Source organism: Nyctereutes procyonoides, unplaced genomic scaffold (genome assembly GCF_905146905.1).
Source record: "Nyctereutes procyonoides isolate TBG_1078 unplaced genomic scaffold, NYPRO_anot_genome, whole genome shotgun sequence".
NCBI classification, from domain to species: domain Eukaryota; kingdom Metazoa; phylum Chordata; class Mammalia; order Carnivora; family Canidae; genus Nyctereutes; species Nyctereutes procyonoides.
In genome coordinates, this window is record NW_026575043.1 from 40,160,881 (window position 1) to 40,183,776 (window position 22,896).

Consider the following 22,896-nt stretch of genomic DNA (forward strand, 5'->3'; position numbering starts at 1 on the left):
TTAATACTTTTTCTAAGACTTTTATGTAGAGCCAATTTCTATTATAATGTCAGGGAGAGATTCAGTTAATCTTTTTCCATATGGATAACCAGTTTCCTAATTTTTTTTTAGGGAAAAATGCCATCTTTCCACATGATCTCACATCACCTTTGTTACATACCAAAGATATATACATCCATGGGTCTGTTTCCCAGGCTCACTGTTCTTTATTTTTATTTTTATTTATTTATTCTTGAGAGACACAGAGAGAGGCAGAGATGTAGGCAGAGGGAGGAGCAGGCTCCAGGCAGGGAGCTCGATGTGAGACTCGATTCCAGGACTGTGGGATCGTGCCCTGAGCCAAAGGCAGACGCTCAACCACTGAGCCACCCAAGTGCCCTGGGCTCACTGTTCTATTGCAGCTTCAAAATAAGTCATGATATCTAGAATAGGGCTAGTGCTTATTCCTCTGTTGTTCTTCAGACATGTTTTGGCTCTCTGTTCTTCAGTATAAACTTAAAAATCATAATATCAAGCAATGAAAATCACTGTTGGGATTTTGTTTGATCTACTCTTTAAATCATAACATCTTTGTAATACTAAGTCTTTCTTCTTTCTTCTGGTTTATATATTGACCTTTCTCTAATTTCTTAGATTAGAAACTCAGAAAAAAAAAAAGTCTCAAAATGAACGAGCTTATATATGTGCCTGTTTAAGGCAATCCGTTTCCTATGAAGCATCACCTTTGTTACATCTATTCTCATTAAATTTTAAGTATTTTATGATAAGATTTTATTTATTTGAGAGAGAGAACAAGCAGAGGGAGAAGGAGAAGCAGGTTCCCCGCTAAGTAGGGAGCCTGACTTGGGGCTTGATTCCAGGACCCTGGGATCATGACCTGAGCTGCAGGCAGACACTTAACTAACTGAGCCACCCAGGTGCTCCAATTTAGGTATTTTAAATTTTTCATTCTAATTTATTATTTTACGCATGCGTTATTTAGCAACTTAACAATTTTTTCCAAACATGTGGGGACTTTCTGTCATCTTGTTCATAACTTCTGAATTAGTTGTCTTATCACAGATGTGGTCTATATGCTACCCTCTAATTCTGTTGAGTCTTTCTTTAAGGTTCAATACACAATAGATCTTCATATACATTTGGTGTCTACTGGGGTAAAAAGTAAAAAGTCTCTGATACAACTGCAAGTATGTAGATATCCTGTGCTGTTTTGATCTCAGATGCTTGCTGATCCCCTCACCTCCCAGCCCTGCTCTGCATCTGACTGATCAACAAGTGGGAAAGGTGTAATGAAGTCTCTATGTCTCCCATCGTGGTAATGGATATATCAATTTCTCCCTTTAATATCAATATATGCTATGTGTATTTTTGAGGCTGTTTCATCACATGCATAGTGAAACTCATATTTTCTGAAGAACTCAAACTTTTGTCATGTAGCAACTCTTCCATCCCTAATGATGCTTTTGTCTTATTAAAGTCTATTTTATTTGATATTAACATAGCTCTTACAGTTTTTTCAGTTAGGTATTCCCATGATGTCTTTTACTTTCAACCTCTGCATGTCTTTGTTTTTGACATTTCTTAGAAGGTGCATGTATCTGGATTTTTAAAAATCCACTCAGTATTTTGCTTTTTGACTAGTGAGTTTCACCTGTTTTTATTTGTTATGCTTGGGCCTATTCCTACTGTGTTGATTTACTGTTTTTATTTGTCCTTTTTTCTTTTCATCTTTTCTTACTATTTTAAACATATTTGTCTCTTCCTTCTAATAAGAACATAGTGATCCTTCACATTCCTTGATGCCGTCTCCACTCTCCTCAGACCCTGTCATGTTAACATTATCTACATCTTAAGTTCTGGATTATTATGGGAGTTTTTTCTCTTCTACTGTGGTCTTAGTAAAGCAGCTTCTGGATTTTTTTTCTCCCCCTTTCAAAGTACTAGGAACACCTGGGTGGCTCAGTTGGTTAAGCATGGACTCTTGGTTTTGGCTCAGGTCACGATCTCAGATCATGAGATTGAGCCCCAGGTCAGCTTAGTGTTGGGCATGAAGCCTGGTTAAGATTCTCTGTCTCTGCCTCTTCCTCGGCCTCCCCTCCCTCCACCATCACCCCTCCCACCCCCGCTCACTCTCTTTCTCATTCCTTCTCTCTCTAAAACAAATAAATAAAATGCTTTTTCTTTTTCTTTTTTTTTTAAATGCTTTTTCTAATACAATTTTCTTTTTTTCTTTCTTTTTTTTTTAAATTTTTTTAAAGTTCTAATACCGTTTTCATTGTGGGTTTTGTGTGGCAAACCTTCTGAGGTTGTTTGCCTGATGACATTTTCTGTTGTTGTTGTTAATGTTCTCGCATTTAAATGATAGTTTGGCTGGATAAAAATCTTAACCTTCTAATTTTGTTTTCTTCTACTTTGAAAATATTACTCCAGACATTGGCTATTGAAAGATGTTGATCTTTCTGATTTGTCAGTCTGATTCTTTATCCTTCATTGTAATCTTCTTGCATTCTTCTCTGGAAGCCATTAGAATCTTCTCCTTGGCATTTTAAATTTTCACTGTAGTATGGTTTGGGTGAAAGCTTTTACCTCTGGTGTCTGAAACCCTACAGGCCCTTCAACACAAGGTCTCCCATCTCTTTGTTCTTATTCTGGGAAATGTAGCTGCATTATTTAATTATTTCTTTCTTTTCCTTTGTTTTTGTTTTTGTTTTTTTGTCTTTCTTTTTCTTCTGGGATTTCAATTAAACATTGTTGTAATGATTATTCTGGGAATTATAACAAGCAGCCTTCACACAGCCAAAAGTTAACATACCTTCTTGACCTTCTTCTTGGGTAGTGCAAAGGCCTTTGAGAAGTTTCCTTTCATTTATCCCTCTTCTGACTTAAGTGATCACATAGTTATATTTTATGTTTAGAGTCTAAATTCCACAAGACATCATCACCATTCCTGTTTAGTTACTGTTCACTTAGGTTCACATAGTTTTGGTTCTTTTTTCATTCATACAACTCAGTGCTTCCATTTGGGACCACTTTCCTTCCACAGGAGATGTATCCTTTAATGTGGGTCTGCTGGTGGCAACATGAGTTTTTATATGTCTGAAAATAAAATACTTTAAAAATAAAATACTTTAAAATTCTGTAAAGGTGTTCTCGCTGGGTGTGTATGACTGTACGCTGTCAGGGAGTCTTTCTGCACATGGAAGGTCTCATTCAGCGGTCTCCAAGCCTCCATCATCGCGGAGGTGGAGGAGACACAGCTGTCACTCTGCTACTCCACAGAAAGTCACACGTGTCTTTTTCACAACTGGCTGCTTCATACTTTCTATTTGACTTAGTTTCAGCATTTCTACTATAGATTTGGTGTGGAAGATTCCCTGCAGTTTGCTCCTCAGCTATGGTCTCTTTCCTTCTGGACTCTGACTAGAAGTATGCTAGACTCTGCTCACTAGCCTGACGTGTGGCTAGCCACCCCAGGGGTCTTCCTGAGATTCTGGGCTCCCAGGGCTGCTGCTCCAGGGACTCACTCGGGGCCCTGGTGGTGAGCTTTCTCTCTGTTAGCTTTTTGTCTTTTCCAGGTCTTGTCTCTTTAGCTGACCTATATTCAGTTGATGGATTCTATTCAACCTTCCCAATGGGGGTTCTCAAGTTCAGTTACTTAATTTTTCCTTTGTAAAACTTCTGTTTTGCTCTCTTTGGAACCTGCCGTACCACTTTTTATAGTCTTCTGTTTCTTGCATTTGGTTTTTGTTCCTTGGACTGTGGGACTGACTCTGTCCTTACCAGCCCGTTTAAAGCCTTCACAGGACTTGCTACCACTTGATATGGCCATGCTTACTTATACCTGGGTGTCTGTCTCCCACACGGGGGTGTCAGCTGCAGAACACGGCCTCTGCCTACATGTGGACAGAACCTCCGTCTCCACCCCAGTGTCTGCCACTGATCTCTTGTCTGGCTGGATGCTATCCTCTGCCTGCCCTCTATCCCCTTGCCTCCAGCCTCTGCTCCCTGCCTGCTCTCTACCCGCCCTGCAGCCCCACTCACGGCAGTGGGTACTTCTTCCACAGCAGCTTGGCTGGCAGCGTCTGGTACACTGTCTTCTGCTTCCCATCCGAGCTGGGGCTGCTGGGGCTGCTTTGCACGATCTTGGCGCACTCCATCTGTTCATCCCACGAGCCTGACAGCACGTAGTGGGCTTTGCCCTGACTGTCACTCACCACTCCTGTCACCTGTGGACATTGGCAGGATCAGCATAGGCACACACCCCACTCTAGCACCCCTTCCCCTCGAGATCCTAAGGGGTGGCCATGCTTACTTTCCGGGCTACCTCTTTGGAGAAGTAGCTATAGGGCAAGAACTTTAGCTGGCACCGGTCCTTGGTCTTATGGTTCACGATCTCAATGTCCCCTGTCTGGTGAGGGAGGGTAGTCATCAGCAGCCCACCTCTAGGCCACATGCCCCTCCCTGAGGGCACCCTCCTGACCTGGTCGATCCAGAGCTTGCCCACAATGATGTTATGCACAGTCGAGGTGCTCTTCCTCCACACGTAGTGATTCCCACTGGCCTGGAATTCTAAGTGGATGGCACCTGGAAGCCAGATACAGGGTCAGAGGTCATGGCTCACCATGCTAGGCCCCAGCCAACCCGCCTGCCCACAGTCCCAGGGTCCTGACAACTGGAAGCAGTATTCATGTAGACTGGAGACAGGACATAGGCCAGGGAGGTGGGAAGCCGATTTGCGGAAAGACTAATGTCACTCACGGAGGCCCCAAGCTGGCTTCTGGGTTGGTAAAACCCTCCCCCTTATCCAGAACATCTTTCTGTCCTTGGAGAGCACAGGGCTCCAGCTCACCTAGCGGCATGATGGACAGGTATTTTCCCCGGAACTTGCTGGAGATGGTGATCTCCTGCCAGAGGCTCCAGCCATGCTTGGAGAACACGTAGTGTGCAGCTGATGGTGGGTGGTGGCTCACCTGAGACCAGACCCACAGGACATGAGCGTCTGCTGGACATGGGCCCAGGCTCGCTCCCCAACCAGCTGGGGGGACAGCCTGCCCCATGCTCAGCACGACCGGCTCCCTGGCTCTGGGAGCAGGCCTGCCTGTTCCTCTAGGGACCACAGACTCATAGCAGCCCCCAGGAAGGATGGTGCTTTGAGTGAGAAAGCAAGGGTGTGGTAGTGGGACCAGCCGGGGCTGTCCTGGGTTTGCTGTGGTCGGGAGAAGAGGGCCGAGGCTTCTCTCTGCTGGACTTGGGCTCTGAATGGGGGTGACAACAGAGCCTGGCCTCAAGGAGGCCCCTGGGACAGGCTGTGCTGAGGGCTACTGTGCCCACTCTCTAGTTAGCTGCCCCACTCATCTGCAAAGGGCTGCATCTACTGTGCTGTGTTGCACGGGGGGCCAGGCCAGGGAAGCCATTCTAACTTCCTTCCTCCCTCCAGGCCAGCAAGGCTCCAGAGCGGGAATCTACCTCAGCGGCCTGCCTGCCCCGGGTGTGGACGGTGGTGCAGCAAGCTCTGTACAGCCCTGCCCCTCGCCACTCCACTCTGGCACTGGGCACCCCTTACTGCCGCCTCACCTGCCAGTGCCCCCCCATCCGCTTCCCCCCTTCTTTGTTCTTCCTCATCTCCATGGCTCCTTTGGTGGTAGGGTCCTAGGGCTCAGCCTCCCCCCAGCTTCCTCACTCCCCAGGGCACCTTGCCGCTGGATCTCGGCCTCAGGCAGGCTTGGGCCCAGCTGTGCCCTCCAGCTGCCCACCGGATGTTCCACTCAGGTGGCTGTTTGGACTGACCAGATTGCCTCACGTGCCCACCTGCATCTCTCATTGTCTCCTGTCACTGGAAGTGACACCTTACTTCCTCCCTGGCCTCAGAAGCACAAGTCAGACCCACCAACTACTCCTTGTCGCCCACGGCCAAGGCCTAAGTGCCCTAGAGCCCTCCACACTGGCATACTCAAGCACATGCCTGGAGCTCTGCGTCATGGCTTCCTGCTCAGGCTGATGATCACGTCGTAACAGCTGCTCACGCCAGATGCTTCGGAGTCATCCCTGGCCTTCTTTCTTGTGTTCCTCCTCTAATCCTTAGTAAATCCTGGCTGTGTTTTCTTCAAAATACATCTAGAACCCGCCCCATCCCCCCCCAGGCCAGAGTGGGTGGTGCAAAGCGGCTGCAGGCTTTACTCTCTGTGGCAGCCAGGGGGGCCCCATAAAATAAGTCAGGTGTGACAAGACTCCTCCACCTGCCACACACAGTGAAACCGGAGGCCTCAGGCTGCCTGCCCACTTCCTCTCTGGCCTGTGCTCCTTTCTCTCTCTCAACTTCAGCCAGCTCTCTAAAGGAGCCAGAACCATCCGACACATGCAGCACCTGCTCCTCATGGCCCCTCTCAGGAGAACAGGCACCCCGTCCGCTCAGCACCTGGTGCTTTGGGGGCACTGGGTCAACTCTGTTCGGTGAAGAAGTGAATTCACTCAGGAGTTCAGGCCCAGAACACCAGGCTCATCCTTGCTGCTTTCTTTTGCCTCCCTCCCTCCTCCTTCACCCCACATCTAAAGAGTTAGCAGATCCCCAGGCTCTGCTTTCTAAGCAGCCTGTGCTCTGCCTCCCACGTGCCCTGGTGTGTCACGGCCACCACCCTCCTGTAGTGCTACGCTGCAGCCGAAGCACGCCTTTTAAACTAGCCACTTGGCCATGAAGAAGAAGATCTGCTTTCTGAGCTCCGTCCCAAGCCCAGAACAGTGACTGGCCCACAGCTGATGTCCAGCAGCCCACTTGGGAAGCTCTATGTTGGATGCCTTCATGCAGCACCCACTTGAGTCCTCCTAGCAGCGGGGGAGGCACCAACAGAGTCACCCCTTTTCAGACAAGGGCGCCAAAGCTCAGGCTGAGATGCCACTGCTGAGGCTCCCAGACCTCAGGGCCCAGTTTTGGCTCCGCCCCGTGAGAATACGCATCTCTGTAGGGAAGGCATGGAGAAGGGATAAGGGCAAGCTGACCTGGCCCCCCTCCCCACGGCAGGACCTCTGGACCCCAGGAGCTCCTCACGCTCTAAGCCTGCACCATCACTGACCAGGCTCCCCTCTGCCTGCCACCTCCCCCGCTCTGGTCCACCTGAACACACCACCTGTCCACTCTGGACAGCACCAGACACATATCCCTCGATGGCTGCATGGTTCCTAGCAAGGAGAGGGGCCTCCCCTGCCCTGCACACCAGCCCTGACTCTGTCCTGGGACAGATGGCGTGTCCCCGGACCTGCCCCTGCTGCAGGAGGCCCAGCTGCTGACTGGCTTGGCCCCGCAGGCGCGGGCCTGGCTGGAGTGGATCAGCGGAGCGTGAGTCGAGCTCACCTGCTCGCAGAGGGAGCGCAGGCCCATGTCATCGAGGCGGTCCAGCTCAAAGGTCTCCCCCAGCATGGGGTTGAAGGGCTTGGCGATGCGGTGCACAGTGGTGGAGTAGGAGGACACGGAGAAGGCGGCCACCAGGCACATCTGCTCCACCGAGCTGGTGCAGTGCACCGCCTTGTCCAGCAGGTGGTGGTACTCCAGGTCCTCCGTCAGCCGCTGGAGCATGGACAGGGGCTCGTTAAAGTTGACCTGTGGACAGGCAGCGGTCAGGCGCGGCTCCGGCGCGGACCCCCGGACCCCTGGGCCCCAGGTCGGCAGGCACCCTCACTTGCTCAGGTGTCCGTGGGCACCGCTGCTAGGGGGCGCTTTCACCGTGAATTTCCTCTGCTCTAAAGCCCTGTTCAAACCCACTGCTCCCTGCACGCTCCTCCCCAGCGCCTCCGGCCTCAGTTTCTCCACAGCCTCACTGCTTTCTGACCTGCTCTATCTCGTACCCTGGCGCTGGTGGTTACTGTCACTCTCCCCTCCGAGGATGGGAATGCCACAGACGCCAGGGTTTCTGACTTGGTCTGCAGAGTCAGAGTCAGTGAGTGGATGGGTGGGTGGGTGGGTGGATGAGGGGGTCTTCCTTCTGAGCTGTTCTGCTGGGTTTCTGGTAAAGTTCCTGTAGGTGGCCCCCAATCCTGGCCTCAGACAGGGACGGCCCTGTGTTCTCTCGTCCACCCAGACACTGTTGTGTGGCCTCTGTGACCCTCCCCGCTTTGCAGATGTGGACACACAGGCCATAGCCGTGACGAGGCTTGGCCGCAGGGCACACAGTGAAACCAAGTCTGGCCGGAACCCAAAGCTCTTCCTCCCCGGAGATGCCATCGCAGCCTGGCGGCACGAGGATGCCAGCTCTACCCTCACTGTGTGACCTCACTGGCATGGGCACCAGAGACCACTCTGGGCAGAGGGGACGGCCCAGCCCTGCTGCCTCCTTCTACGAGGTTGGGCCAGCCAGGATACTATGAAGCCCTGCCAGGGGCAGAGGTGCTCTCTGGGGGTCCCCCCCTTCCCTCAGAGCCTGAAACCTCTGTTCTCAGGGGGATTTTGGCAACGTCGTTGAACACGATTTGATCATGTGTTACATGCTCCTCCGGTGTCATTAAGAAAATAACACCTGGGCTGCTTATACTTCTCAGAGGCCATGGTCTCTCCCCAATGCACACCAAGAGCCCGCGGAGCCTGCTGCGGCCGCCGGCTCCAGCCCGTACCGGCATGGGGATCTTGGAGAGCTCCCGGCCAATGCAGTTCTTCATGATGCTCCAGAGATTAAGGCTGTAGTTGGGTTTGTCAGGAATGCGGACACGCCTCTTGACTTTGGGGGGGCCCTTGGGCACAAGCGAGGCGCCATCTAGCACCTGCCAGAGAGAATGTGGCTGCTAGTGGAGGCCGGGCGCCCCTCCAGCCCTCCAGCCCTGGCCCTACCTCCACCCAGTGCAGTCTGAGGACCGAGCTGGCCACTGGCTGCGAGTTGCTGGCGCAGCGGCAGGCTGATTGCCCGATCGGTCAGACCAGGGTGTGGGCAGCCAGGGCACCGAGGCCACCCCCAGGGGCCCAGAGCCCACGGTGCCAGCCTGCCCTCCGGACACCCTTGGGGTCTCCCCTCACTTACATTGTCTGATGAGGTCCAGTCCACTGAGCCTGTGGTCCCACCCTCTGCTTTTCTGGAAGAAACACAAAAGGGGAGGCAAGTTATTTACAAATCCTGAGGCATCCTGGGGACCTAGCCAGACCCCTCATGAGGTGCAAGGGGCGCCCCACCCCAGGGCTGCTTCTCCAAGGGGACATCTCCCGTTTGGGACATTCAACTGCGCTGAAGGCCTGGGGCAGTGATTGGAGGGGCTCCCATGCACTGATGCCCCTTAGGAGGAGCCACTTCAGCAAAGTGGCCCGAAGTCTCTGCATACAGCCCCCTCCTGGGACTGGCTGACCCAGGTCCTGGATGAAGCTGGGGGTGGCCATTTCCTCTGGCAGAGCCGCCTAGGGACCTCCCAGCCCCCTCCATCACAGACAGGCCCCGCTGTGTCCCCACTGTTTGCTGGTCTGACTCTCACACTAGACCTGGGTTCCAGAAGGGCAGGAAGTGGGTCAGATATATCCCTGTGCCTGCAAATACTTATGGTGAGATGGTTGGTGGGGCCCAAGGACAGGGCACCTGGGCCAGCTGGGGCAAGGGACAGGCACTTGGCAGTCAGGGTCCCAGGAAATGGGGAGGAGTCACTGGGGCATTAGGGCAAGGGGCCCCCTTGGCAGAAGCCCCAGCCACAGCCCAGAGTGGCTAACAACTAGGGAAGGTGGCACTTTGAGCCTTGGGGCTGTGTCAGGAGGCTAGGGAACCAGTGAAGAGTGTTGAGCACAGGGGTCACCTACTTGCCGGTTGGGTGGCAGCAGAGAGGCCTGGGGCTGTTGGCTGAGGTGTGGAAAGTGGCCTGGATGGCGGTGCAAAGGAGGACACAAAGCCCAAGCCCCAGGGGACTCCAGGATTGGGAGAGGTGGGCAGGGAGCCAGAGGGGCCTGAGAGGGTGACATTGCTGGGTAATAAAGTGAAAGGAAATTCAGAATAGCCAAGTCCAGCGCATTTTGAGAGGAATATAAGAAAATTTTGAAATATTATTGGGAAGTGGGCCGTGATTGAGTTGGAAATACGCTGTTGATAGGACTAGAAACTCCATGAGGGGTTAGAGAGAAACCAGGACATGGGGGTGGTGACGCGTCAGTCCATAGAGGCCAAAAATGTGTGGCCAGGGGTTTTAATCGGCCTCTCCCCACACCCCCCCGGACTGGGCTTCAGGGAGCCCACAGAAGGCAGTGTGGGTTGTGATAGACAGCAGAACAGATATAGGGGGGGAGGGGAGGGGTAAAGCCACTGGGAAGCCTGTAGTCCCTTGTCCATGAGGGGCTGAGTGCCCTGCCTCAGGGTGTACCCACAGGTGAGCATGAGAGGCTCTGACTCTGCTTGGCCCCATGGGTGAAGGTGGCAGTGGGCAGTTATGTCACCGTTCCCAGGACTTGGAGCAGCAGCTCCTCCCCAGGCCATGGCAGGGACCCCAGACACTGGTGGGGCCCATCGGCCACTTCTGTGTCCCTCAGGGCTGCCACTCACCACCCTTCTACTGTTAGGGCCTGAGCAAAGTAATGAGAAGAGCCTAATGAGGCAACTCCTAAGTAGAGCAAATCTCCACAAAGCCCCAGGGTGCTGCCTTCTGACCCAGCCCGCTACCCAGGTCTCCAGCTCTTCCCTATTGTGGGTCTGGCCCCCAGCTGCATGGGCCCACCCATGGGCACTTCCTGAGGATCCCAGAGTCTGACAACAATGTCCCAGTTACCACTGTGTTCTAATTTGTATCTAGAAGCATCCTGAAAGAGGAGGCTTTTATGAAAAAAATGAAAGGCTTAGAAATAGAAAATAAGAGGGACGTCCTGCACGTCCTGTATGTTCAGGAATGCTGGCGTGGTGGAGGGAGTGGTGGAGGGAGTGGTGGGGACTGCCCCAGCTCTGAGGCAAGAAGGCACAGTGCCTTCCAGGCCTTCCAGGCCCCGGCCCCAGCTAGCTGGCTGGAACTGGATCCAAGGCCTCGGCCTCCACCTCCACTTAAAGTCACACCCTGATTCAAATTCTCTGTGGGCATTTTGGATGTAAGGAAGAACAGGATAAATTGAATCAAAATATAATGTGAAGCAAGACTTGAAACCCCAAGTGCAGAGAGTATGTGGAGCCTAAGAAGAAGGAGGCGAGAAAGGCTAACCACGGGGGAGAGGCTCCCTCTGGGCAGCCGGCCCTGCCTGGAGAGCGCACCTGTCCTCCTTGGCCTCAGTGATCACGGTAATGAAGGATGTAGAGTCTTCCATGGCGTCGAAGTACTCAGTATCTTCATCTTCCTCACTGTCTTCTCCTTTGGGAGTTAAGAGGCTTCCTAGAGACACACACAAAACCGCTGCCTCAGTTTGCAACTCTGTGAACTCACTCACTTGCCTGAGGAAGTCCAGAGCCCAAAGGGTGCCCCCCGCTTTGGACCCTGCCTCCCAAGGCCCCCTCTTCCCCTCCCCACTCCAGCTATCCAGTCACCTGGTCTGCATTAACCTGGCTATGGCTGCCCTCGCTCCCCTTCCTCGAATGAGCGTCCTGCTCAGCGCTCTGGCTCAGAGGCCTCCCTCCTGGAAGCCTCCCCGATCTCTCAACATGCTGGTCAATCTCTCTGGGGCCTCACTTCCCTTTCTGACGGGCCTGTCACCCCCTGCCCAAGGCTAGGTGGGCCGCCACCTGGCACTGGGGCAGCCCTGCCACAGAGGGAGTTAGGCTCCCTGGACTTTTCTTGTGAGAACTGGAGCCTAAATGCAGGGAGATAATTGCCCTTTGGTGGTGGGTGTGGGAAACACAAGCACACAGGCAGGCCCAGATGCGGGCACGTTAAGAGGTATGTGCATCGGGGCACAGGCTGCGTAAGCAGAGTCAGCTGGCCGAAGGAGTAGATGGGGCGCCTGGGTGGCTCAGCGGTTGAGTGTCTGCCTTTGGCTCAGGGTGTGATCCCGGGGTCCTGGGATCGAGTCCTGCATTGGGCTCCCCACAAGGAGCCTGCTGCTTCCTCTGCCTCTGTGTCTCTCATGAATAAATAAAATCTTAAAAAAAAAAACCCAAAAAACGAGGAGTAGACAGAGCATAGGTTGGATGAACAGAGGCCGAGCAGCCTGAGCATGGGGCCCAGGCTGGGTGGCCGTCACCCACTCACCTTCGCTGAAGCTCTTGGTGGGGTTGGCTGTCCGGCCAGGGGCGCTGCGGAAGGCGCGCTCGAGACTGTTGTGCTGTTTGGCTAGCTGCTCAATGGTCTCCTCCAGGTGGATGCGCTGTTCTTGCTCATACTGCAGGGCGCGCTGCCATTTCCGGCTGTGTGTCTCTGCTAGTTCCAAGAAGTCTCTGCAGGCCTGGGTGCGGGGAGCCGTGGCTGGTGAGCACAGGGCCTGGGGCAGGGGCCTGTCTGCCCCACACCCCACCTGCCAGTCAGTGAGGAAGGGCCTGGGGTGCTCTCACCCCCCCCAGTGGGGGTGCTCAGAAACACTTCTGCTGCCCTTTCGGCTTCTGTGGGGACATGGGGACTCTGGCTTTCTCAGAGCCAGCCTGGGGACAGGCATCTGCCCTGGGCGGCATCCCACAGTCAGGATGCCATCTGAGAGTGCCAAGCCCGGGCTGTGGCTGGCAGATGCTAGGTTTTCAGACGGCCGGGGCCTGAGTTCAGCTGCTGCATCCTCAGGGTGCTGGACCTGAGGTCTGTCCCAACCTGTCCCCATGAGAACCCGAGGTATATGCAGCTCTGGGGCCAGTCCCTGTCCTTGGCATGGAAGGAAGGAAAGCCACATTCGGCTATCCTTCCTGGCTTAGAGAGGTAAAGGGTCTTGTCTGGCACAGGAAATGAGACTGGACCTTTCCACGAGGTTACCTCAAAGTCTGTATCTGCTTTTTAAGTAAGGTTCCCCTTCAAACTTGTGGCCTACGTGACACCCAGGTTCTTGCCAGCTTCCCAGGTCTGTAGTGGTTCCACCACACTCTTACGAAGGAGGGGTTGTCATTCTGCCCCTGTCGTCAGGGAGGGCCTGGGCTCAGCTGTCCCCAGAAGGCAGTGAGGTCCGAGCCAGGGACCCCTGGATTTGCCCCTCCCGGCCTCGTTTAACTCAGTGTGAAGGGCCAGGCTTCCTCAGCCCACTGGACACCGGCACTCTCCGGCCCTGCCCCCAGCACTCCCCACGCCCTGTGGCACCCGCTGCTCTGCTCAGCTCCACACATCACACGCTGTCTCACCCCTGCCTGACCCTGGGGGTTGGAGTCATGCTCTCCTGGAGGGAGAGGCACACGGCCCCTCATCCATGCCACAAGGACAATGCAGCCCTGTCCTGAGGGCTCTTGGGAGGAAGGAGGCAGGAAGGTGATGTGGAGTGCCAGGCCGAGGAGTGCTCTCTAGATACTCGTGCGGGGTGGGGGGGTACCCCGCAGGCATCGGCAGCTGCCCACCGGCTCACCCCACTGCTCTGACCAGTCCCCCCCCCCAGGGAGGGCAGTTGCACCAGCTCGGTCGGGTCCCCTCATTCACCCCTCCACCCCCCACAATCTCATGTCTACACATCAGCTTCTCTAGTGACCATGCCTGTTTCTCTTTGTCCCATGGAACCCCCAAACTCAACAGCTGCTCCAGACATTTGCTGGATGAGTGGACACCCTGCTAAGGGCTGGGTGTCGGGGCCTCTCGGGAGAACAGACAGACGGTGCCTTGCCAGAGGGGGCAGGCTCCTGCGGGGAAGGGCCCCAGCCGGGGCCCCAGAGGGCAGGCTGCCTGGCAGGCCCCAGCAGCACCCCACACCTCAGCCTTCCCCCTTGTGCCTTCCCTCCTCTCATCTCCCCTCCCAGCACCCATGAGGAGTGGGCCCAGCCCCCCCCCACACACCATTCTGCAGATGTGATGGAGGCCCAAGGAAACCAGCAAAGTAGAGTCAAAGGGCTTGTTATCAGGCCTGCGCTCCTGCGCAGGCCATGCTGCCCCTCTGAGCCTGTGTCCTGTGAGACAGAACAGTAATATCTGCTCTCACAGGTCCCTGTCTGCCTCAGCCCAGCACAATCCTCAAGGTCAGAGGAGTGGCAACATCTCCCATTGACATGTGAGGAAACTGAGGTTCAGTTTCCAGCAGCTCCCCTGCCAGGCTCTGGGGAGGAGGTGTATTCACTCCATTTCAGATTCAGGAGCTTCCCCACTCTCCCTGAAAGGTCCCTCCTGGCCACAACTAAGCCATTGTAACCCGCTTCTCCAGGAGGGGCAGGGATTTATACAGGCAGGTGACCTGGCACAGGTTGGGGCGGGAGTAGAGAAATCTCCTTATGCATTTATCAGACTCTGGAGACATAGAGAGGCTGCACCCAAGGCAGCCACAGACCAGGGCTCTTTAGTTTGTAAATTCTGGATCTTTGAGGCTCACCAGCTGGTGTGGGGCTGCATTCACTGAAGCTCATGCAATTTGGGGATGAGGACAGGCCCAACTCTGCTGCTCCCTGGCTTGTGACTTGGAGCCAAGCATTTACCACCCAGGATTCCCCAGCGGCCTTGTCCCTGGCCCCTGCTCCTCTCTCACCACTGCAGACCCCAGGGTAGGGGCCCTGATGGCAGACACATGACCACCCACTCCAAAGGCCAACTAGAGTTTGCCCCAGTGGGTACAGGAAATAGTAGTGGTGGGTAGGGTGGTGGGCAGAGTACTCTTCTGGGTACCTCAGAAATGTTCCAGATTCGTATAGGAGTCCTGGTGAAACAGACTCTGAGGTCACATGGCCAGAGGCAGCAGACCCAGACCCGGAACCCAGCTCCTTGTCCCAGAGCTCAGGCCACTCTGAGCCGCCCCTCCCTCGAGATCCCTATCCCACGTCCTCCTTGGCTTTCCCACAGCCCCAAGCTCAGCCACGGTGCCCATTCAAGTTAGTCTCAGATCCTACTGCCCGTTTGCTGACCAAGGAAGGAGTCCTCACACCGCAGGGGTGCCGGTCCACCTGGCTGCTGGCCCCAGCAGCTTGCCAGGCCCTGTGGAGCTGGGTGTGTGGAACAGGTCAGAAAGAGGCCCAAGTGCTGGTGGAGGGGGAGCACCTCATTTCCCTGGGTGGGCATGGGTGCCAGGCACACCGCTTCAGCAAAGCGCCTTGCCAGCTCCCTCCCCCCTGCCCCCACCATCCTGAAGCCTAGGGAGAAGGAGCACCCCAAGGCACGAGAAGGATGGGCCCCAGGCCTGCCTGTCTCGGGGTGAGGGTGCAGGTGCCTAGGCTGTGCCAAGCACTCGGCCTTTCTATGAGCAAGATGCACAATGGGTGTCTGATGGTCTTCTGGGTTCTTCTTGGTCTGTGGGTGTTCTGCCTGGTGGCATGCTGCCCCCCCTCCCCCACCGGATGGCCTGGCAGCCGCACCAAGCCAATGCCCTCCTCAGCACTGCTCCCGCACACATGCCTTCCACAGCTCCCTGGCAACTTCTACAGCTTCAGTTTTAACACTGGTGGGCACTTTGCTTTCATAGAACTCCCGGCATTTACAACAGGACAAGTCATCCACCCTTCCACCCTCATGTGCCTACCTGGTGTCCCTCCTCAACTGCCAAGTTTTCTTCCTCTGCTGCCACCAGCCTTCTCCAGGGCCCATCCCAGCCACGCTGTAGAGAGAGGCCGGCGCCAGCCTGGCCCCCCTGCCCTGGAATGCTGAGCTGGGCTGTGCACTGTGCGCTCACTAAGCTGGATTAGGCCTGGGGCCCGCTGGGGGCTGGCTGGGGGCAGCTTCCATGGCCCCAGGGAGGAGCCTGGCTGACCCATACCCCGAACTTCGTCCCATTTCCCCTGAGGCTCGGCCACGACTTTCAGAGAACTCGCACCCAGCCCTGAGCAAGAGCAGTTTCCTAAGCCACTCCGAAGCCCCCTACCCGAACTAGCTATTAAGTGATGCAAGGGACCAGGATGGAGCAGAACAAGAAGCCCGGCCTCTGGGCCCCTCATGGGCACTGCCTACGCCTACCCTGGGCCAGGCTTATAGCCTCCTGGGCCTTGGTGTCCTCCTGCACAGTCCCTGATTCCATGACCCACTGAGCGGTTGCCCTCTGGGTGGGAACAAGGTTCTGGTCTCCCAGCCCTGTCCCTTCCTCCTGCCCCCCATGGCTGTTGAGAGGGTCCCCGAGATAAAGAGGTGTGGGGTCCTGGGGGTAGTGCCGTTTTACCTCTGTGTGGAGGCTGGGGAGCCTGCTGAGCTGCCCCCAAGCAGTGAGAACCCAGAAGCCCAGGACTGAAAAGGCACCCTCTGTACTGGAGCTGGTCTGCTCAGCAGGAGGCTGGGGGTGCTGCTGGGCCTGCCCACCCACCACTGGCTCTCCCCGCTCAGAAGCCCCAGCTGGTGAAGGGGCTGTGAGGCCTCTCCCCCAAGCCGTGCGAGCTCCAAGGGGAGCTGCTGCTGGTCATCCTGACAGGGATCCCGCGGGTCAGACAGTGTCTCCGAGCTGCAAACCTTTGCCCAGCTGTGCCAGGAGGAAGGAGGACAAACTCTAATCGCTTTTGTTGCTCCTAATCCTAATCCTGACAACGACCTCGCCGTTCCCCAAATATGGGCAGGTGAGCAGGGCATGGGGTCAGCCATCCTGGGTCCTATACCCGTCCTGTGTGTAGCCCAGGAAGCCTCTCGAGCTCTCACAAGGGGCTGCAGAGCCAGGACCCTGCTTAAGCCTGGCCTTCAGGGGCTGCTTGGGAAGCACTGGCCCCTGCATTGTCACCGCCTCCTAGACGAGGGCATGAGGAAGGTGCCAGAGGATTGCTGGACATTGGGGGTGGCTGGCCCTTGGACTCAGGGAGGAGGTGGGGTCAGGCTAGCGGGGACCCTCAGGCTTTCAGGCTCCCAAGTGGATAGGTAGTTGGGCCTTTCCACTCTCAGCATTGCTGGGGCTGCCCATCTACCAACTACCCCACCTCACTGGTCCTCACACGGCCAGCATAACTGTGGACCTGCCTCTCACTGGCCTTTTATCATAAAGTAGCAAATAGAACGAAGTGGTGCAGAGTCCTGGTCTTCCTGAGCCACGGTGTATGGCCAGAAGCTCACACCTGGGGACACACTGGGGTGAACAGAGTCTCTCCTTCTCCCCCTCACCAAGGAGCAGCAGGCTGCCCTCAGTTCACACCTCCCAAAGGCAGGAAGGAGCAGTGCTGAGATTCAGGCCAGGCCTGTGTGGCTCGGAGGCTGCTGCAGCAGGACATGCACAGCCATCTCAGGCCTCCAAGACCAAGAGCGGAGACCCCTGGAGCCATGATGGTCATGCTGGGCTAACCTAGGGCTTTGGGGGGATAGTCCCTCTAGGTCAGGCCTAGCCAAACTACCATGCTGTGTCTTCAGCACCCTCCTGGCCCCTAGAGGCCGAGCAGCTCCCAGGCCAGGCCAGGCCACCCATCGGCCTCTGTCCTCTCCTCACACTGCACTCAGAATGGCCTGCTCAGCACACACGGAGGCCAGCCCTTCCCAAACACCGAAGGGACGGTCATGGCTTCTCCTTGATATGATTCAGGGCACTGGAGAGGCAGCTTTTCACTTCAATTCAAACTTTAAAATAGCCCTTTGCACATTCTAAATAGTTTACCCCTTGAGCACAGGAGCCAGCACCATCTGGCCGCCAGTTTGCCAACTGATTTTAAACAGTTATGGAATCTATTTTTATTCAACCCCCCAAGCCCCAAATGAGCAAGCTGTCAAGAGCAGAACAGTGGTCAGGTGGACAGGAACCTGCCCACGGGCCCCAGAAGGACAAGGGAGGGCAGCTCCGGGCCCCTCACCACTGCTCTGCTTGGGTCGGGGGCAAGAACCCCTTTGTGATCTCCAAATGGGGCTAGGGGAAGCCTCAGAGCATTTTGGGCAGCAAACAGTTCCGATCTGGGGCTGTATTTCTATGATGCCCCGAATCTGAGGCCTTGGCCCACTGCTCTATCTCTGCTACACCTCGTGCCCGGCCCTCCTGGCCCTCCTTGTCCCCAGCCTGTCCGCGCCTGCACTTTTCTCTTCTAGTCTCCTTCAACTGGATTTGGAGCCGACTCCCTCCCAGTCTGGCTGTGCTGGTGCCTTTCTCCACAGTGTCCCTGCCACCAGAATCCACACCCTCATCTTTCCAACCAGTTCTACTGCAGGTACCAAAGAGTGTCTCTAGCAAGCCACTACCTTCTTCAGTAAACTGAGAGGCCCAGAGTGCGAGACCTGTCCTATCAGGCCCTTTGAAGTGGGCCTGCGGGCCAGTGCCACTTCCTGCCCCCACAGCGCACCTCGACTGTCTGGTTTCCTGTGGGGCTCGCCCACTGCCCAGCTCTGCTGACTCACTGGCTGCACAAAACCTGTTTCTGGGAAAGACCTTCCTGCATCCTACCTGAATCTGTGGGACTGACCACTGGGCCTGAGTCCGGCATTGTGAGGCTGAGGTGGGGATCCGACAGCCAGGGCCCCCCCATTCCTCCAGTGGCTTATGCCCGCACCTTACAGTCCCTTAATAGCCCAGATCTCTCTCTGCACGCCGCTCTGCTGGCTCTGCTCTCAACACACCGAGCAGCCTGGCTGGTCGCGCCAGCTCCTCCCACCAGTCTGAGCCACCAACCCTCCATAGGGGACAACGAGGGGCCCCCTAAAGGGGCTCTAAGTGTCTGCCCCTGCCTCACCTGTAGTCCATTCTCCAAGCAGCAGGGGCTCTTGCCAAGATGTGGGTTGGACTACTGTCCTTGGCTGCAGGGGCCTCATTCAGAGTGGAAAGCACAGTGTTCTGCGTAAGTGCAGTCTCCTGTGAGCAGCTCCTCTCCCCAGGCCTCGCCTCCATGACTGCCAGCACTCACCCCGGCTGCCCCCTGCTCCAGGCCTGCCCACCTCCCTCCAGATGCCCTTCCCCTCCTCTCGGGCCAGTCTGTACCCGGGGCTACGGCCCCCCAGCCTGCTCTGTCCCCTCTGAAGGTCTCTTCACCTCTGACATGCCTTATCGTCTGTGTGGTGACGTTTCCCCGAGGGGATACAGGTTCCCCGAGGCTGGGCTTTGTCCGCCCTGTGCCCCAGGGCTAGACCAGGGCCTTCTCGGATCACAGAGGGATCACCGAGGGCCTCCTATGCCTCCGTGTCTGCAGAGGGCTGCACACCACCCTGCTGCAAAGTGCTCAGCAGATGTAAGCCAGGCTAACCTGAACTCCTGGCTCCTAAGGGACCTGGGGTGGCCCTGGGGTGGCCATGTGGTTGGAGGGGCCGAGTCCTGGGCTCCAACCCAAGTCACACACTCTGAGGAGCCTCCCACGGCTCAAGGGTGGGGGCTGTGTCAGGAGCAACTGCTGCCTTGTTTGGGGGCAGCCCCCTCCCCGACAGGGGCCTGGAGGAACAGCCGGTGGGGAACAAGCCAGAAGCTGCCAGCCTGTGGAGGGGCTCAGAACTGGAGGGAACTGACACCAGCACCCGCCACTCAGCCCTCCATGCCTTCTAACTGGACTGCGGCTGCCTGGGCTAAGAAGAGATGTGAGCGGGTGGCATATGGAGGTCCCGTGGGCTTGGTGGCAGGGAAGTGGGCTGCAGGCAAGTTCCTAGTCAGGCTCCCCTGCCTGTGGCCTGCCAGAGAACCTGCTTCCCCAGACCAGGGAGGGGAGACTGGCCCTCACGTCCCTCTGGGGCAGGCTCACCCCCAGAATGTCCATGGCAATACTGAGGACTTCTTCTGCTGGGGGCAGGGACCGTGAGGCTGGAACACAGGGCAACCATGGGAAGCCCAGGTCACACAGGAAAGTGCAGGTGTGCTGGGCCTGGTGACAGGTGGTATGCCTCAGCCCTTCTGCGCAGATGCCACAGCCAGCGCTGAGGATGGCCCAGGGCCCGGGGCTGTGGCCCCAAGAGCTCGTATAACAGCCAGGCCTGCAACGTTATGCAAAATGACATCTCTGGGTCTGAGTTGACACCTTACTAATACAAATGATGCTGATGACAAGGAAGCCACGATAACACCAACCTCGTGTGGCCCTTGTGAGGAGCAAACAAACAGGAAGAAACAGGGCAGACTGCTGTTGTTACACCACCACCTGCCCAGAGGCCTGTCCTTCAAACCAGGGCACTCTGCTTTATCCCAAAGAGAAGTTTATAGGAAAAGAGAATGAAACCGGAATTTATTCTTTTCCTTTATGGAAACTAACACCCAAAGCATGAGTTGGTCATATGTATTAATTCAGTCATTCTCCACTTTAAACCATGTGACCAGCCCAATGCGACTACACACCAGCATGTCCTGGATCCCAGGAAGGATGCCGGATGGATGATGGGGCCGCTGAGGTTCCAGGCTCCATCTAAGAACCAAAGATGTTCATCGGTGCTCTGAGTTCCCACCTCAACGGCAGGCTAGTTCACAGTTACCCAAGCAGGAATTCCTGCAGGGGACCCCTGGACCGCCTTTGATCAGACTCACAAAATCCCCCGCCGGGGAGATCTGTCACACGCGACACCATGCCACCGCCGCTCCTATATTTTCACCACCTGCTTGCTCTCACCTGTTTGCTCAGGCTCCTGTACGCCGGGCCCTGTGCTAGACATGGAAGCTTCAGGGCTTCCTTGCAGGGTGCCCAGGCCAGCAGGGGGGTGGGCGGGATGCTGCTGCAGACACTGTGGCCCCATGGACAGATGTGGCCATCATTCATACTTTCCTTCTCTGCCTGTGAGTGACCCTCCTCACCTGTAAAGGCCCCACTCTGTGGCCACTAACTCTGCTCTCTGCAGGCCCTCGCTGGCTCCCAAGATGTACAGCTAGCACCCAAGGGTCACTCTCTTGGTGGGGCTGTGATGATCTGGGCTTGAGCCTACCTCCTGGCCGACTGTGAACCTCCCCACCCCTTCCCCAGACCCTCTACGTACTTGGCCTTCAAAAGTGGGCATGTGAGCTGCGGTCCCCAGGGCCCCTTGAGAGGGCTGCATTGCCGCACCCACATGTGACAGAGCACCACTATGTGGGTCCTTTGGATCGTGAGCTCCAGGGGCAGGGCCCAGTCCCCGTCTGGCATGAGCCTGGGGAAGGCTCAATGGGAAGCTGCTCAGGTCTGGGTTCAAATCCCAAGAGGCAGAACCTTCCTAACTGTAGGAGCCACATGCTCATGGCCTCACTACAAGGGAAGAGGGGAGGGTTGCCCTGGGTTCAGTGCTGTGCTATCCCAAGCTGCTCAGATGCTGCCCCCAGAGGGGCTGCTCCAAGGAGCCAATCTCTGAGTCCTGCCAACTAAAACCACAAGCGGAGGGAAGGAGGCCAGGGTTCATTACAGCCCATAATTGTGAAAAACCCAATTATGACTTAATTTCATAAAGTACTCTTCCTATTTCTCTGCGACCAGGCTGGATCATTTCTCTGCAAGGAGGAGTGATAAGAGTGGTGTGGGGATGTGACAAGTGGCTCCACGGGCTGAGGGCTGGATGCTGGACCTACTTTCTCACTGACCTTGTTCAGGTGAGGAAATGGAACAGGAACGGCTTTGTAAATAGTAACAGTGGGCAAACATGAGATGTGGGCTGCTTAGAATTTTCTTTTCTGAGATACAACACCCACTTTGGTTCAAGTATCACATATTAAGCACACCCACCAGACTACTGTTGGGGACACAGGTGAGTTAAGATCTGAATCTCACTTTAGGGAGACAAAACCTAATGAGGGGCAAATGTCAAAGTAACCGGGGAAGCTCTGCACAGCAGTGCCTGGGACTCCAGGGGGTTCTAGCCAGAAGGAACGGCTTCCTGACAAGGAGCTTGGAAAGCTTCCCAGCCATGTGGGGTTCTAAAGGATGGGATCTGCCAGGTATCTAGAGGGTGGGGAAAGTTCTAGAAGGTACAGCACAAGCAAAGGCACAAAGAGGTAGAACACTGTGGCACTGTTCAACATTCCTGATCCAGAAACTTCTTCTGAGCATCTTGTTGCCTCCAACACTTATGGAAGGAAAGGGGGTTGGGCTCCACTTGGGGTGAGTCTTACCATGCCGGGCCCCTGTGAACAGTGGCCCAGGAATGGGCTACATCCTGGGGTCTTAGGGATTGTCCAGAGAGTCCCCTCACCCTACCCAGCTGAGAGCTAAAGGACCTAAAGGCTTGTGATATCAGTGGCCTTTCCCAAATTTGAAGGAGATTCGATTGACCCTCTGACTTTTCTCCTGAAGGATGGACAACCCCAGATTCTTGGCCATCTTGGGTAAAAGTAAGGGTGATGCAGCTGATCCCTCCCTGTGTGGGAAGGATGCTGCTTGCCCAAGGCCCTCTAAAGGATGTGTTTCCCTGTAAGGCTTTGGCTAGCCATCCCTCATTTTCTGTTCCACTTGTATGACCCAGGCTCAGTCAGAGCCCATGGGGTGGAAAACCCACAGCCATTCACAGTCCATAGGAGGAGGGCCTGCCCTGAAGTGGCAGTGGGAATAAATGCCCCAAAGTCAGGCATGGGGGATGCTGGAAGCTTCCCTACAGAGTAAGCATTATCAGTCAGGGCAGGAGAAGGGGGGTGTGGAGTTGCAAAGGGATCTCAACAGGGGGCAGAAACAGGTTTTTCCTTCACAGTAAGAACTGGCCTGTGACCCAAGTGTATGCCTTCTGGGGACAGTGGGGGTGGCTTCCACCCATCCTGAGTCCCCAGCTCCCCAGGAGGGGCCCTGGTGGGGCTGTAGCTTAAATGCAGGTTCCTGAGACTGGTGGCTGTGCCCTGGTGGATGCAAAGGCACCCAGTCCATGTGCTGATCTCAGAGGGGAGGGGGCCCTTGCCACCCTTGGGGGTCTCATCCTTGCTGCTTCTGAGACTGTGGAGGCCATCACTGCCCCTCTGAGCTACACGGAGCGGATCTGAGCTTGCATCTTGGCTCAGATACCTACCAGCTGGATGACCTTGAGCAGCTCAGATGACTTCTCTGAGCCTTGGTTTCCACTTTGCACTAACAATACCTAATGGTATTAACTAACGAGGTTGTAGGGAGGGGTAAGTGTATGTGGTGTGAATGTGCA

The 22,896-nt window shown here is 55.5% G+C and overlaps 1 protein-coding gene across 3 annotated transcripts in view; it reads right to left on the reverse strand.

Annotated features, from left to right (window-relative positions):
• OSBP2 (oxysterol binding protein 2) overlaps positions 1-22,896 on the reverse strand; it is a 175,437-nt gene that overhangs the window by 9,544 nt on the left and 142,997 nt on the right. For all 3 annotated transcript variants that reach the window (XM_055322760.1, XM_055322761.1, XM_055322759.1), the window contains 9 exons: positions 12,115-12,307; positions 11,184-11,301; positions 9,000-9,051; positions 8,599-8,745; positions 7,346-7,591; positions 4,850-4,970; positions 4,481-4,584; positions 4,313-4,408; positions 4,042-4,226 (listed from right to left, as the gene is read on the reverse strand). In XM_055322760.1, the coding sequence (XP_055178735.1) occupies positions 4,042-4,226; positions 4,313-4,408; positions 4,481-4,584; positions 4,850-4,970; positions 7,346-7,591; positions 8,599-8,745; positions 9,000-9,051; positions 11,184-11,301; positions 12,115-12,307 (1,262 nt within the window). The remainder of the gene's footprint in view (positions 1-4,041; positions 4,227-4,312; positions 4,409-4,480; positions 4,585-4,849; positions 4,971-7,345; positions 7,592-8,598; positions 8,746-8,999; positions 9,052-11,183; positions 11,302-12,114; positions 12,308-22,896) is intronic.